Source organism: Pleurodeles waltl, chromosome 3_1, assembly GCF_031143425.1.
Source record: "Pleurodeles waltl isolate 20211129_DDA chromosome 3_1, aPleWal1.hap1.20221129, whole genome shotgun sequence".
NCBI lineage: Eukaryota > Metazoa > Chordata > Amphibia > Caudata > Salamandridae > Pleurodeles > Pleurodeles waltl.
Window position 1 is genome coordinate 1,855,002,983 of NC_090440.1, and position 13,009 is coordinate 1,855,015,991.

At 46.0% G+C, this 13,009-nt stretch overlaps 1 protein-coding gene across 1 annotated transcript in view; it reads left to right on the plus strand.

Annotated features, from left to right (window-relative positions):
* The window catches only part of PTH2R (parathyroid hormone 2 receptor), a 1,094,265-nt gene that overhangs the window by 502,687 nt on the left and 578,569 nt on the right, over nucleotides 1-13,009 (plus strand). The window contains exon 5 of the mRNA XM_069221390.1: nucleotides 8,824-8,921. Within this exon, the coding sequence (XP_069077491.1) occupies nucleotides 8,824-8,921 (98 nt within the window). The remainder of the gene's footprint in view (nucleotides 1-8,823; nucleotides 8,922-13,009) is intronic.

Genomic DNA, 13,009 nt, shown 5'->3' on the forward strand with positions numbered 1-13,009 from the left:
GTATTGTGTTTTCTTATGATATTGTGCTATATGATATAAGTGGTATAGCAGGAGCTTTGCATGTCTCCTAGTTCAGCCTAAGCTGCTTTGCCATAGCTACCTTCTGTCAGTCTAAGCTGCTAGAAACACCTCTATTCTACTAATAAGGGATACCTGGACCTGGCACAGGGTGTAAGTACCACAAGGTACCCACTATAAGCCAGGCCAGCCTCCTACACAACACAAATATCATTGTGCTCAAATCTAAGGACACTTTCACACACAATACTGCATTTAGTACACCACCTACAAACATGTCATTCATGCATGTCAACACTACTCCTTTGGAGTACATTGCTTTCACTTCCCTAACACATGCAACTATGCAAACCGCAGGACAACTACTGCCAAAACCGCAAGGATCCACCGCAAAGGAAGCAAAATCTTTGAACTAGAACAAAAAGAAGAAATAAACTGTTATAATCACAAATACTTCGCCAGTTGACAAACACCCCGCCACCAAGAACTTAGAAATTGTCCTTGGTGCCTAAGTGGCTTCTGCCCCACTAGGAGGCAGAAGGTCCTAAAAAATAGGCTGATCTGCCCCCAAGTGGGGCAGAAATGGCCAACAGCTCTGTACCCTGTTTGGAGGGGGGCGGCCCTTGCCAAAGAGGGCAAATGGTGGTGCCCCCAGCACAAAGAAAACCCCAAAAGAACCAAAAGAAAAAATCTGTGACATCTTGGTGCCTTCTGCCCCCGTTGGGGGCAGATGGGCCTAAAGAAAATTGGCCGATCTGCCTCCAAGGTGGGCAGAAATGGCCATCACTAACGGCCCCCTTTGGGGGGCGACCCTTGCCAGGGTGCCGCTCCCCACACACAAAATATACACACACCACACAATCCCTGGTGCCTAGTGGGTTTCGACCCCCCGAGGGCCAGATCGGCCAAAAACATGGCAGATGTAGCCCCGGGGGGCGAAACATATTACAAATTATTGCCCCCGGGGCAGCGACCCTTGCCTAAGGGGTTGCTGCCCAAAAACATAACCAAAATAAATTCCCTGGTGTCTAGTGGTTTTCGGACCCCTAATGAGGGGGTCCAAAACAAGTTGGAGAAACAGAGTAAATGTTAGTAAATAAATGAGACCAAAATGACAAAAATCCAATCAATAGAAATGGAGATATGCAGTTTTAAAGGTTGAGGTAGGTCTAACGCCTAAATCCACATAGTGCCACTTGCAGTCAACTGGTCATGCTAGACCAGGGGAAAGTCACACGTTCAGGCTGACCACGATGAAGCCTGGATCGAATACATGTACCAGGTTAGTCCAGCTGAAAAAAATACATTCTCAAAGTCTGGTGCATTCTATGGAACCTTAGGATTTCTCCTTTTCTTCTAGAGAAGTGCACTCTGATGCCAGCCAAGGGACAAGGACCTGGGAAAGCACCTCTTTGGGTTCAGGGCCAGTTGTGCTCAGCTTGATTCATTTGTAGGTCTAGGCAGGTCCAGTTTCAGCAATTCAGCTGGGCAGTTGCTGGAAGGTCTCTAGAGTTTGTTGTGTCCATGTAACTCACAACAGGAGCTGAGCCAACTGAACCATGGAGTTACTCAGGTAGCCTGGGATGAAAGGAGCAGATCCAGCCTTCGTTCACAAAGAGCAGGGCAGACCTGGAACAGCAGGACAGTCTTTTGGGGAACAAGTCGGGCCTGAAGCAGCTGTTCAGCCCTCAGCGAAACAAAGCAAGCTAAAAGCAGCCAGACATTTCTCTGGGACAAGAGTGCACCAAAGAGTGGCTGAGTATGTCCAATATTTATACCTGGTGCCATCCTTTGGTGTAACATTTCTAGGCTACCCCCACATCTGATTCTGAACCATTTTTCCTGCCAAGACACCAAGAAGTCTGGAGTGACAAAAGAGTAGTGTTAGGTTCCTTCGTGTGTGTGCTGGAGGCAAGCCCTTTTCATCAGGAAAAGGAGCAACTCCACCACCAACATCCTACAATGATGGCTCATCCTGCCCATATTATGCACCAGGAGAGTTGCAGGCAGTCTTTGATGTCTGTGAGACAGCAGAAGAACAGGGGGAAAACCAGAAAGCCCTTGCAGTCACTCTCGATTCAAGTGAGATAGGTTAAGTCCTTGTCCTCAGCATGGCATAGATCAGCAGGGCAGCTCAACAAAGCAGAGAAGCCAATCCAGGAGAGTGGCAATCATTTCATCACAGCAGTCTTTACTCCTGCAACGTTCTTATCAAGTCCAGTATTGGACCGATTTGGTAGAGTCAGAGCTCTAGTACTTATACCCAATTTATCCTTTGAAGTAGAGGTGACTTCAAATAAGGATATTTGAAGTGCACAGAGATCCTTTCTTCCTTATCTGCCTCTAGACTAACAGTAGGGGGTAGTTAGCCCTTTGTGTGGTGTAAGGCAATTCCCTATTCTAGTGTGTGTCAATTCCCCTCCACACTTCCTGCACAGGAAGGCCCATCAAAATGCAGATGAGTCCTTTGTCACACCCACCCTTCCTGTATTTGTGGCTGCCTAGAGGAAATGCACAAAGTGTAGATATCCCCTACCCAGGCTTATATTGCAGACTGCCTGCAAGACACACACAGAGCTATACGAGCTGAGAAATGCCCACTTTCTAAAAGTGGCATGTCTAAAATAGTCATGTTAAATCTGACTTTACCAGTAAAAAGCATTTATCATTACCATTCCAAAGATATGAAACATGACAAACCTACCCCTTTCTGACCAGGAATACAGCTTAAAAGTATATTTAGAAATTCCCAATGCTCGCCTTTGAGAGAAGTAGGCCTCACAGTAGTGAAAAATGACTTTGGAACATGTTCACTACCAGGACATGTAAAATTCAAAAGTACATGCCCTGCCTTTTGCTTCTATAGCACTCTTTCCCATAGGCAACCTAGGGCCTACCTTAGGGGTGACTTACATGTAATATAAGATGACTTCAAGGAGGCTTGGAGAGAGGTTTTAAATGCTAAATTGAAATGGCAGTAAACCTGTACACCGAGGCTCTGCAATGGTTAGGCCTGAGACAGGTTTAATCCCTACTGAAGTGGGTGGGGAATGCTGTAGGAAGTTGGCTCTGTACATACTATCTCAAAGTGAGATAGTATGCACAGAGTCCAAGGGTTCCACTTAGAGGTTGATAGTGGCAAAATTAGATAATACTAATGCTCTATTGTGTGCTAGTGTGGTCGAGCAGTAGGCTTATCACTGGGTAGTGTTAAGCATTTTTTGTACACACACAAGCAATAAATGAAGAACACACACTCAAAGACCTAACTCCAGGCCAATAGGTTTTTAAATGGAAAAATATATTTTCTTAATTTATTTTAGAACCACAAGATTCAAATTTGAGGTAAGTGCATAAAATGAAAGGTACTTAACACAGGTAAGTAGAGAACTTTTATTTAAAACAGTAGTACACACAGTTATGGTTAAAACGGCAAATAGCTATTTTAAAAGTGGACTGCAAAAATCAACAGTTCCTGGGGGACGTAAGTAAACGTTAGTTTCTCAGGTAAGTAAAGCACTTACACAGTCAGTCTCCTGGGCATAGTCAGCCCACTGCTGGGGGTTCAAGGCAACCCCAAAGCCACAGCACCAGCAACACAGGGCCGGTCAGGTGCAGAGGTCAAAGGAGGGCCCAAAACACATAGGTGCCTAAGGAGAACAGGGATGCTCCGGTTCCAGTCTGCTAGCAATTAGTACCTGCGTCCTCACGGAGCAGAGCAGGGGGGTTTTGTAGAGCACTGGTGGGGGGGACACACAAGCACACAAAACACACCCTCAGCGGCACAGGGGTGGCCGGGTACAGTGTGCAAAGTAGGTATTGGGTTTTGCGTTGAAAGCAATGGCGGGACCCGGAGGTCACTCTGGCAATGCAGGCAGGGCAGAGGGGGGCTTCTCGGGCCAGCCAAGCCACCAACTGGGCTAGGATGAGGACCACCTGCTGGTCACTCCTGCACTTGTAGGTGGTTCCTCTCAGTCCTGGGGGCTGTGGGTGCAGTGCTTGGTCCAGGCATCGGGATCCTGTGTTGCCATGCACTCACGGTCAGAGGGAGTCTCTGGATCCTCTCTGCAGGCATCACTGTGGGGGTGCAGGGAGGTCGACTCAGGGTGTCCACGTCATTGGGGTCACCTGGGAGTCCTCTCTGTGGTGTTTTTTGTCCTGAACTTGAGCCGGGGGCGTCGGGTACAGAGTGTGAAGACTCACACTTCTGGCGGGAAGTGAGAGTCTCTTTACAGTTGGTATTTTGTTGCTGTTTCTGGACAGAGCCGCTGTCCTCAGGAGGTTCTTGGTCCTTTAGGTGCAGGTCAGTCCTCTGAGTCCTCAGAGTTTGCTGGTCCTGCTGAATGCATTGCTGTGCAGGTTCTTTGAGTCAGGAGACAGGCCGATGGGGCTGGGGCCAAGTCAGTTGTCATCTCTGTCGTCTCTGCAGTGCTTTCAGGTCAGCAATCCTACTTCTTGTTGTAGTTTGCAGGAATCTGATTTCCTGGGTTTAGGGTCCCCCCTAAATGCTGAATTTAGGGGAGTGTTTAGGTCTGGGGGGCAGTAGCCAATGGCTACACCCTCTTTGTGCCTCCTCCCTGAGGGGAGGGGGGCACATCCCTCTTCCTATTGGGGGAATCCTCAAAAACCAAGATGTAGGATTTCTTAAGGCAGCGGTCACCTCAGCTCAGCACACCTTAGGGGCTGTCCTGACTGTTGGGTGACTCCTCCTTGTTTTGTTATTATCTCCTCCGGGCTTGCCACAAAAGTGGGGTCTGTGTCCGGAGGGGCTGGCATCTCCACTAGCTGGGATGCCCTGGGGCACTGTAACAACAGGCATGAGCCTTTGAGGCTCACCACCAGCAGATGTTGGAGTTCCTGCAGGGGGAGATGATAAGCACCTCCACCCAGTGCAGGCTTTGTTCCTGGCCAAAAAGTGACAAAGGCACTCACCCCATGTGGCCAGAAACTCGTCTGGTTGTGGCAGGCTGGTAGGAACTGGTCAGCGTAACACTAGGAATTTGACTGGTATACATGGGGCATCTCTAAAGTGCCCTCTGTTTGCATTTTTCAATAAATCCCACACTGGCATCAGTGTGCATTTATTGTGCTGGGAAGTTTGATACCAAACTTCCCAGATTTCAGTGTAGCCATTATGGAACTGTGGAGTTCATAATTGACAGGCTCTCAGACCACATACTCTTTATGGCTACCCTGCACTTACAATGTCTAAGGTTTGGCTTAGACACTGTTGGGGCATAGTGCTCATGCAACTATGCCCTCACCTGTGGTAGAGTGCACCCTGCCTTAGGGCTATAAGGCCTACTAGAGGGGTGACTTATCTATGCCACAGGAAGTGGGTTGAGGGCATGGCACACTGAGGGGAGTGCCTTGTTGACTTTGTTATTTTCTCCCCACCAGCACACACAAGCTGTGAGGCAGTGTGTATGTGCTGAGTGAGGGGTGCCCAGGGTGGCATACGACATGCTGCAGCCCTTAGAGACCTTTTCCTGGCCACAGGGACCTTGGTACCAGTGGCACCAGTTACAAGGGACTTATCTGTGTGCCAGGGCTGTACCAATTGTGGGAACAAAGGTACAGTTTAAGGAAAGAACTCTGGTGCTGGGGCCTGGTTAGCAGGGTCCCAGCACACTTTCAATCATAACTGGCATCAACAAAATGCGAAAAGTTAGGGGGTAACCATGCCAAGGGAAGCATTTCCCTACAGTGGCTTAAGCAGTGCTGCAGGCCCACTAGTAGCATTTAATTTACAGGCCCTGGCTATCTGGTATACAACTTTACAAGGGACTTACATATAAATTAAATAAGCCAATTTTGTATATACCTATGCTACCATGCTTAGGAGAGGAGCACATGCACTTTAGCACTGACCACAGGTGGTAAACTGCTCAGAGTCCTACGGCCAACAGAAACAAATTCATGCAAAAAGGGGAGAAGAAACGCAAAAAGTTGAGTTGTGACCCTGCAGAAAGGGCCATTTCCAACAAAAGTCAAGGGCAGGCCTGTTGTAGTTTTCTTTGAGTGTGGTGTTGGCATATCCTTTGAAGTGCCAGGGTGGCTGGGTACGACCTCTCCCCAGCTATCCTGTACACACCATGCCCCTTTTGTCCCTATGTCTGGAAGGAATCAATAACCCATCACAGGAGAGACACCAACAATCATGTGACCCTAGCTTTGGCAGAAAGGCACAATTGGTTTGGGCACAGAAATGCCAACTTTCTAAAAGTGGCATTTTTGGAATTGTAACTCACAATCCGACTTTACCATTAAAAAGTGTTTTAAATCACAATTCAAAACAGTCCAAAAAGTATTTCTCTATCTGTTCCTAATCTAAAGTTAACACTTATTAAATGTAATGAAGGACTATGTTAGGAGTTTTTCACTGCCATGACATGTAGAATCTAAACCCCTATGCACCCTGCCCTTTGATCTTTTAAGGCCTACCTTGGTGGTGACCTATAAATATATGTTTACTTTGCCAGTGTGAAATGCCAGTTTAAAACTGCCCTAAAGGCTGCAGTGGCAGGCCTAAGGCATGTTTTAATGTGCTATTGTAGTGGTTTGCACAATAAGCACTGCTGGCCCTCTAGTACTATTCAATTTACAGGCCTTTGGTACAGGTAGTACCAATTACTAGGAATGTACAAGTAAACTAAATGTGTCAGTTAGATGTAAGCCAATTTTATCATATTTGAGGAAGAGAGCACAAGCACTTCAGCAGTGACTAGCAGTGGTAAAGTGTACAGAGACTGAATGAAAACAAAAACTAATTGAGCAAAACAGGAGGGGGAAAGGGAAAAAGTATTGGGGGATTTCCACGCAAGTGTGTCAAGTCTAAAAATTCTTAGTTGCTTAAGTGCTCCTCTCCTCTCTGATTTTCTTCATGCTTGTATTAACACAATGTCAATGTAAAGTGAGGCCTTATAAACCTATGAAACTGAGTAGAGTAACTTAAGAGACTATTGTATCTTACGTTTATTGTGAGCTTTGCTGTTCACTAGAAGATTTCTCTGTAAACATTTCCATGAAAACAAATTGTAAAATGTGGATGGTGGAAGCCTCACTGAAAATGGAGAAAAGTGTATACATCATTGGAAAAACACTAAGGGCCTGATTTAGAATTCAAAGGACGGGCTACTGCATCACATTGGTGATGGATATTCCGTCCACTGAAATATAAATCCCTTTATTTTCTATGGGATTTATATTTTGGCAGACAGGATATGCATCACCATTGTGACGAAGTAACCCATCAGACAAAATCTAAATCAGGCTCTAAGTTCATATGTTATGCATTATTCTGCAGGCAAAACCCCATAATGATTCAATAAACCTCCATGCTGTAATTACTTCAGATCATGGTGTGGTAACACTTTGTGTGTATGTAAGCGGCGTTTGGATGACTTCCAACTGGAAGCTGAGTGCTGTACAGGTTCAAAGGCAAGGGTATAGTCAACAAGTGATTTGAGACATAGTTGTGTTTTGTGGTAATTTGCGACATGTGGTGTTCTTTAAAGAGGTGCATCTTAAACACATTCCTGAAAGGGAGCAGATTTCAGGTGATAATGATTGAGATGGGGATGTTATTCATGATCCTGATTTGATACCTTTTTTTTTTTTTTCCTTTTTTCACCAAAGACTGTGTACTTGTCATCCAGTCACTTGAGGTTGCAGGTTGTGATGGCTCTTTCAATGGTGCAGCTAGTTGGAAGATGGTGCAGACAAGAAAAAGGTAGCCATAGGAATTCCATAAAGAATGGGGTGACATGATCATTAGTGCCAAAGTTCCAGGTCACTGTGCATTATTACTGCATCAATTATCTGGGAACTCAAAATGAACTCCTCAGTGAATACAAATTATTCACTTACTTAAATATCTTAGTTTTAATGAATTCAACAGAAAGAAAATCAAAATTGAATTTGTGTGACTCATAAATCCTATGAAAACGAGGAGACCCATGTTTTTGTGACTCCTAAAAGGAGTTGTATACACTGTGACAATGTGACAGTGTCTTAAATTTGCACGTGCTCAAGTTATTTGAGACAGCCCCCACAACCTCTGCAAGTTTCGATTGACTGGGGTCCTAAGCAGTTGAAATGCAGGAGCCGCGCTATTTTACCATCTTGGACAGTGGTAAATGGTTGCTAGGTATGGGAATTTTAATAAGCTAGTGCTAGTTCCCAAAAGATTTTTGACTGGCACTGTTTTATGTTTCTGCTTATCAGTTAAGGCAGTGTTTGTGCAAACATGTCTCACCGCCATATCATGAAAGCAGTGTCTGGAGGTAGAAACGTGTGACAATGTTTGTGATCATTTGTTATGTTGAATTTTGTTGGGGTAGGGATGTGTTCTTTTCTGTTATCTTTTTATGCTGATACGCTTTTCTGCTACATTGTTTTTTGCCATGTTGCTTTGTTGAACTGGAGTTGTAGTGTTGTGTTCTGTGTTGAATATATTATTTTGTTGCGTCTTATTAATATGGCACTTGCTTTAAAGAATTATACAGCTATTAATGTGTTTTTAAGGAAACCATGGTGTTTTGCAAATGAACATTTGCACAAATACAACTGTTTCTTCTGTCTAGCCGTTTGTTTATAGCGGGCGCCCTGTTAATGTACGAGAACGTGAATCTATGCCGCATACAAGATTTGCCCACAAATGTAGTCAATAAAATATTACTGCTGCTTGTAGCAGTCTTCTAAGACTGAAACGCTGTGGAAATAAACGGAGAGTGGAGAAAAGGGAGATGAAAGCTACTGGAGTAGATCATGCTCTTCATGTCAATTGTTGTTCTTTCCTTGCAGAGGGAATTCTTTGAACGTCTCTCTGTCATGTACACTGTGGGGTACTCCATTTCCTTCTGTTCCCTGGCAGTGGCTATTTTCATCATTGGCTATTTCAGGTAAACAAATGAACAATACATATTTTTATTCTGTTCCCATCTTCAGCCCTTGTTTTATCATTATTTTGACCATTCTCCGTTAATAGTCGTATAAAATGTGAAGTGTGAGTCATACTCAATCTCTGAGGAAAAATTGTAATATACTGGCTTTAATGGAAAGGTAATTTACCCAATCCAGCCTTCCAAAAAAGTTAGGGCCTAATTTAGAGCTCGGCGGACGGGTTACTCAGTCACAACAGTGACGAATATCCGGTCTGCCGAAATGTAAATCCCATTATCCTCAAAGGGATTTACATTTCGGTGGACTCCTACACCGAGTTCTAAATTAGGCCCTTCGTTTTTTTTTTCCTTAGGTATACTGAATGCATCGCTCTGCACTTGACGTGTTGACTGGACTCTTGGGCCCATATTTATACTTTTTTGTACCGCATTTGCGTCACTTTTTGACGCAAAAGCGGCGCAAATTTACAAAATCCGATAATATTTTGTAAATTTGTGCCACTATTGCGTAAAAAAATTACACAAACGCGGCGCAAAAAAAGTATATATATGGGCCTACATTTTTATTTTTGGAGGGGGGAAATTCGAGCTTGCAGCGCTAAAGGGCACTTTATGAGATTTTGTTTCACAATTTAACTTGCTGAAAGGCTACTAAAATATATTAGAAGGTAATAGTTACTGTACAATTTGTGTTGTATATTTTCAGATAATTTCCTTTGCACCAAACAGAATTATTTCAACATACATACAATAAGTTGCCGTAAACACACTTCCGTTTATTTAACACATTTTCACATAAAACTGAATGTCACTATTGTCATTATTGTCACTATTGTCTGATCAATGGAATTTGAACAGCCATATATTTAGTAGGCCATTACAATATATATTATCTTATTTCTCTGAAGACTATGGTACACGGCCTTTACATTATATATTGACTTATTTCATTGAAGACCATTGCAGACATTCCAGTGAAGTGAATGTAATGTATATTTGCCAAGGTCTTAAAGAAATCATTCTGATGATGTGGATGTTTTAAAAGATATTGCTGCAGGGCATTATTACAACAACTTTCTTGGTTCCAGGCTTGTTTGTAATAACTTATCTGAAAACTGGGTAGTTGTGGCTTCGAGCAGCAAGGCCTAACAAAGGAACATTGACCTATATTTATGGGAAAGTGGAGCAGTGTACCTCAGCAGGTCACCTTGCTGCACTGCATAACTGGGAAAGGGCAGAAGTGTGACATATTTAAGGCACACAGCACATTCCTATCTTTTCCCCACATGCTGGCACACAATGGGCTGCCTAGTGCCAACACAGGTAACCTTACAACAAGGTGCAAAAGTATCTGCATTGCATGCAGGATTGTTTTGTGCAGAAAGGTACTCCTTCCTGCACAAAAACAATCCCTGGAGGTTATTTCCTCTTTCTATATGTGCTTCAGACTGCAGCACATATAGAAAGAGGAAAAATGAAGAGAAATAGTGATATTTCTCCTCATTTCACCTCCCGTTGGGAGGTATAAGAATTTGGTGCATCCCTAGGTTTATAAGGTGTTGTAAAACTGGGGCTATGTTAAAATCCATGGGAGCACCTAATGCAACAGCCATGGAATGCCTACACAGAGCAGAGTATCTATAACCCATAGGAGAGCCCTTGTACCCCCGCTGTACGGAGGCAATGTATCAATTCTAAAATATCAATATACAGTAGGGATAAATACATATACAATTTGTATCCAAGTGAAAATATTGATTAAACACTAAACAAAGTTTAATAATTTTAATTGTGATATTTAATGTAAATTAATGTTCATCTCTCTTTATCTCGCTCCACTGTTTCCAAAGAGTATAGCCAGTTTCCTACTTAACAGATTTATCAACCAACATACATTTAACACATAAAATATTTAAAAACATCTACATTTAAAATATATATACATATCTCAGTGCTGAATGTGTAATAGTTTGACAAATACCACTCAATACTCAGGTGGTCATTCTGACCTCGGCGGTAAAAGGCGCCTACCGCCGGTCAGAAATCCTCCATAATTCCACCGCTGTCGCGGTAACCCGCCACGGTCATTCTGACCCGCAGCAGCCAAACCTCCGAAAATCCGACAGCCACAACAGACCGCCAGACCAGCGGTCGGCGGAAAAGTGGAGGTGACCAAACCTCCACCGTCACGCCAACAGAAATACGCCCATGCCATTACGACCCACGAATCCACGCGGCGGTCTTTCAAACGCGGTTTACCATTGGCGGTACACACCGCCGCGGTCAGAATACACACAAACGAACAAAACTCAGCCACATTGGCCGATTTGAATTCCACACACCTGATACACATACACACACCACTCCCACACACACAATACAATATAAAACACACACCCACATCACCCACAAACCCCTACGACAAAAAATTCAGAAAGAAGCACTGAGAGACACATCAGCGATCACAGAATACCATCACACAGAGGCACACTACACCATCACCCACACAATATCCACACACAAAACAACACACACCACCACACTCAACACACTTAACTACACATACTCCACCCCACACATCATACACACCACTCCATGGCACCCCAAAGACAGCCCCGCTTCTCAGACGAAGAACTCAGGGTCATGGTGGAGGAAATCGTTCGGGTAGAGCCCCAGCTCTTCGGCACACAGGTCCAATACACCAGCATTGCCCGGAGGACGGAGCTATGGCAGAGGATTGTCGACAGGGTCAACGCTGTGGGACAGCACCCCAGAAATCGGGAAGACATCAGGAAGCGATGGAACGACCTACGGGGGAAGGTGCGTTCCATGGTATCCAGGCACAACATCGCCGTGCAGAAGACTGGCGGAGGACCCCCACCTCAACCCCCACAATTTACAACATGGGAGGAGGAAGTCTTGAACATCCTGCATCCTGACGGCCTCGCAGGAGTCGGCGGAGGAATGGACACTGGTAAGTTGAAGCTTCACTACTGCTTCCCCCCCACCTGCATGCCAAATCATACCCCAACCCTCACCCCCATCCTCGAACCCCACCCTCACCCCCACCCCCATCCTCACCCCCACCCTCACCCTCACCCCCACCACCATCCTCACCCCCACCACCATCCTCACCCCCACCCCCAGCACACCTATTCCCTGCCAATGTCTCACCATCACAACCCACACATCCCAAAACCTAGGCCTGCATGCGTCCACTAAGCATGGACACCCATCACCAAAGCATGCCCAATGCATATACACATCCCCCCCACAAGCCACCCTCACCAAAGCCCCCACACACGAATGCCAGCACTTGGGGACACGGGAACCCACAGATACACCCATATGCCACCCATTGAAACTATAACCATACCTCTATACCCCTGCAGGACCCGACCGTCAACACACCGCCACGGAGGGCCCAGAATTCTCCACACCCCCCACCCAAGAGGCCGTCAGCGATGACAGCAGCTCTGTCGACCTGGACACCGATGACCAGCCCGGACCATCGGGGACCTCTGGACAGTCGGTTCCCCTCACACAGGCCCAGGCCACTACAGACCCAAACCCCTCTGGGAACACCAGCACAGCTCCCACCCAGCGGGCCCATGCCTCTGTCTCCAGGGCGCGTCAATCTGCGGTGTGTCTACCACTACAGGGCACCCAGGATAACCCACCACCCCAACAACAACAGGGACCTGGGGGCAGTGGTAGTGGGCACACCGGCCAGGGGGCAGAGGCCCAGGGAAACAGGGCAACTCGGAGGGCAGCTGTGCGACAGGGGGGGGGACGGGCCCAGGGAACCCACTCTCCACGAGGCCCTCACCACCATCATGGGAGCATACAACCGCTCCCAGGAGACGATGGCGACGGTACTGGCCCGGTTCCAGGAGATCCAGGTACTGCAGGAGGAACACTATCGGGGGTACAGGGAGGACATCAGAGCCCTCACCTCCACCCTGGTTACCATGGTAGGGCTGCTGCAGGACCTCATCAACACCAGGACGGACACTCAACAACAACAAAGGGCCCCTGCCACTAGCCTGGACCAAGAACAGCCAACCACCTCCGCCGGCGCTAGTGGA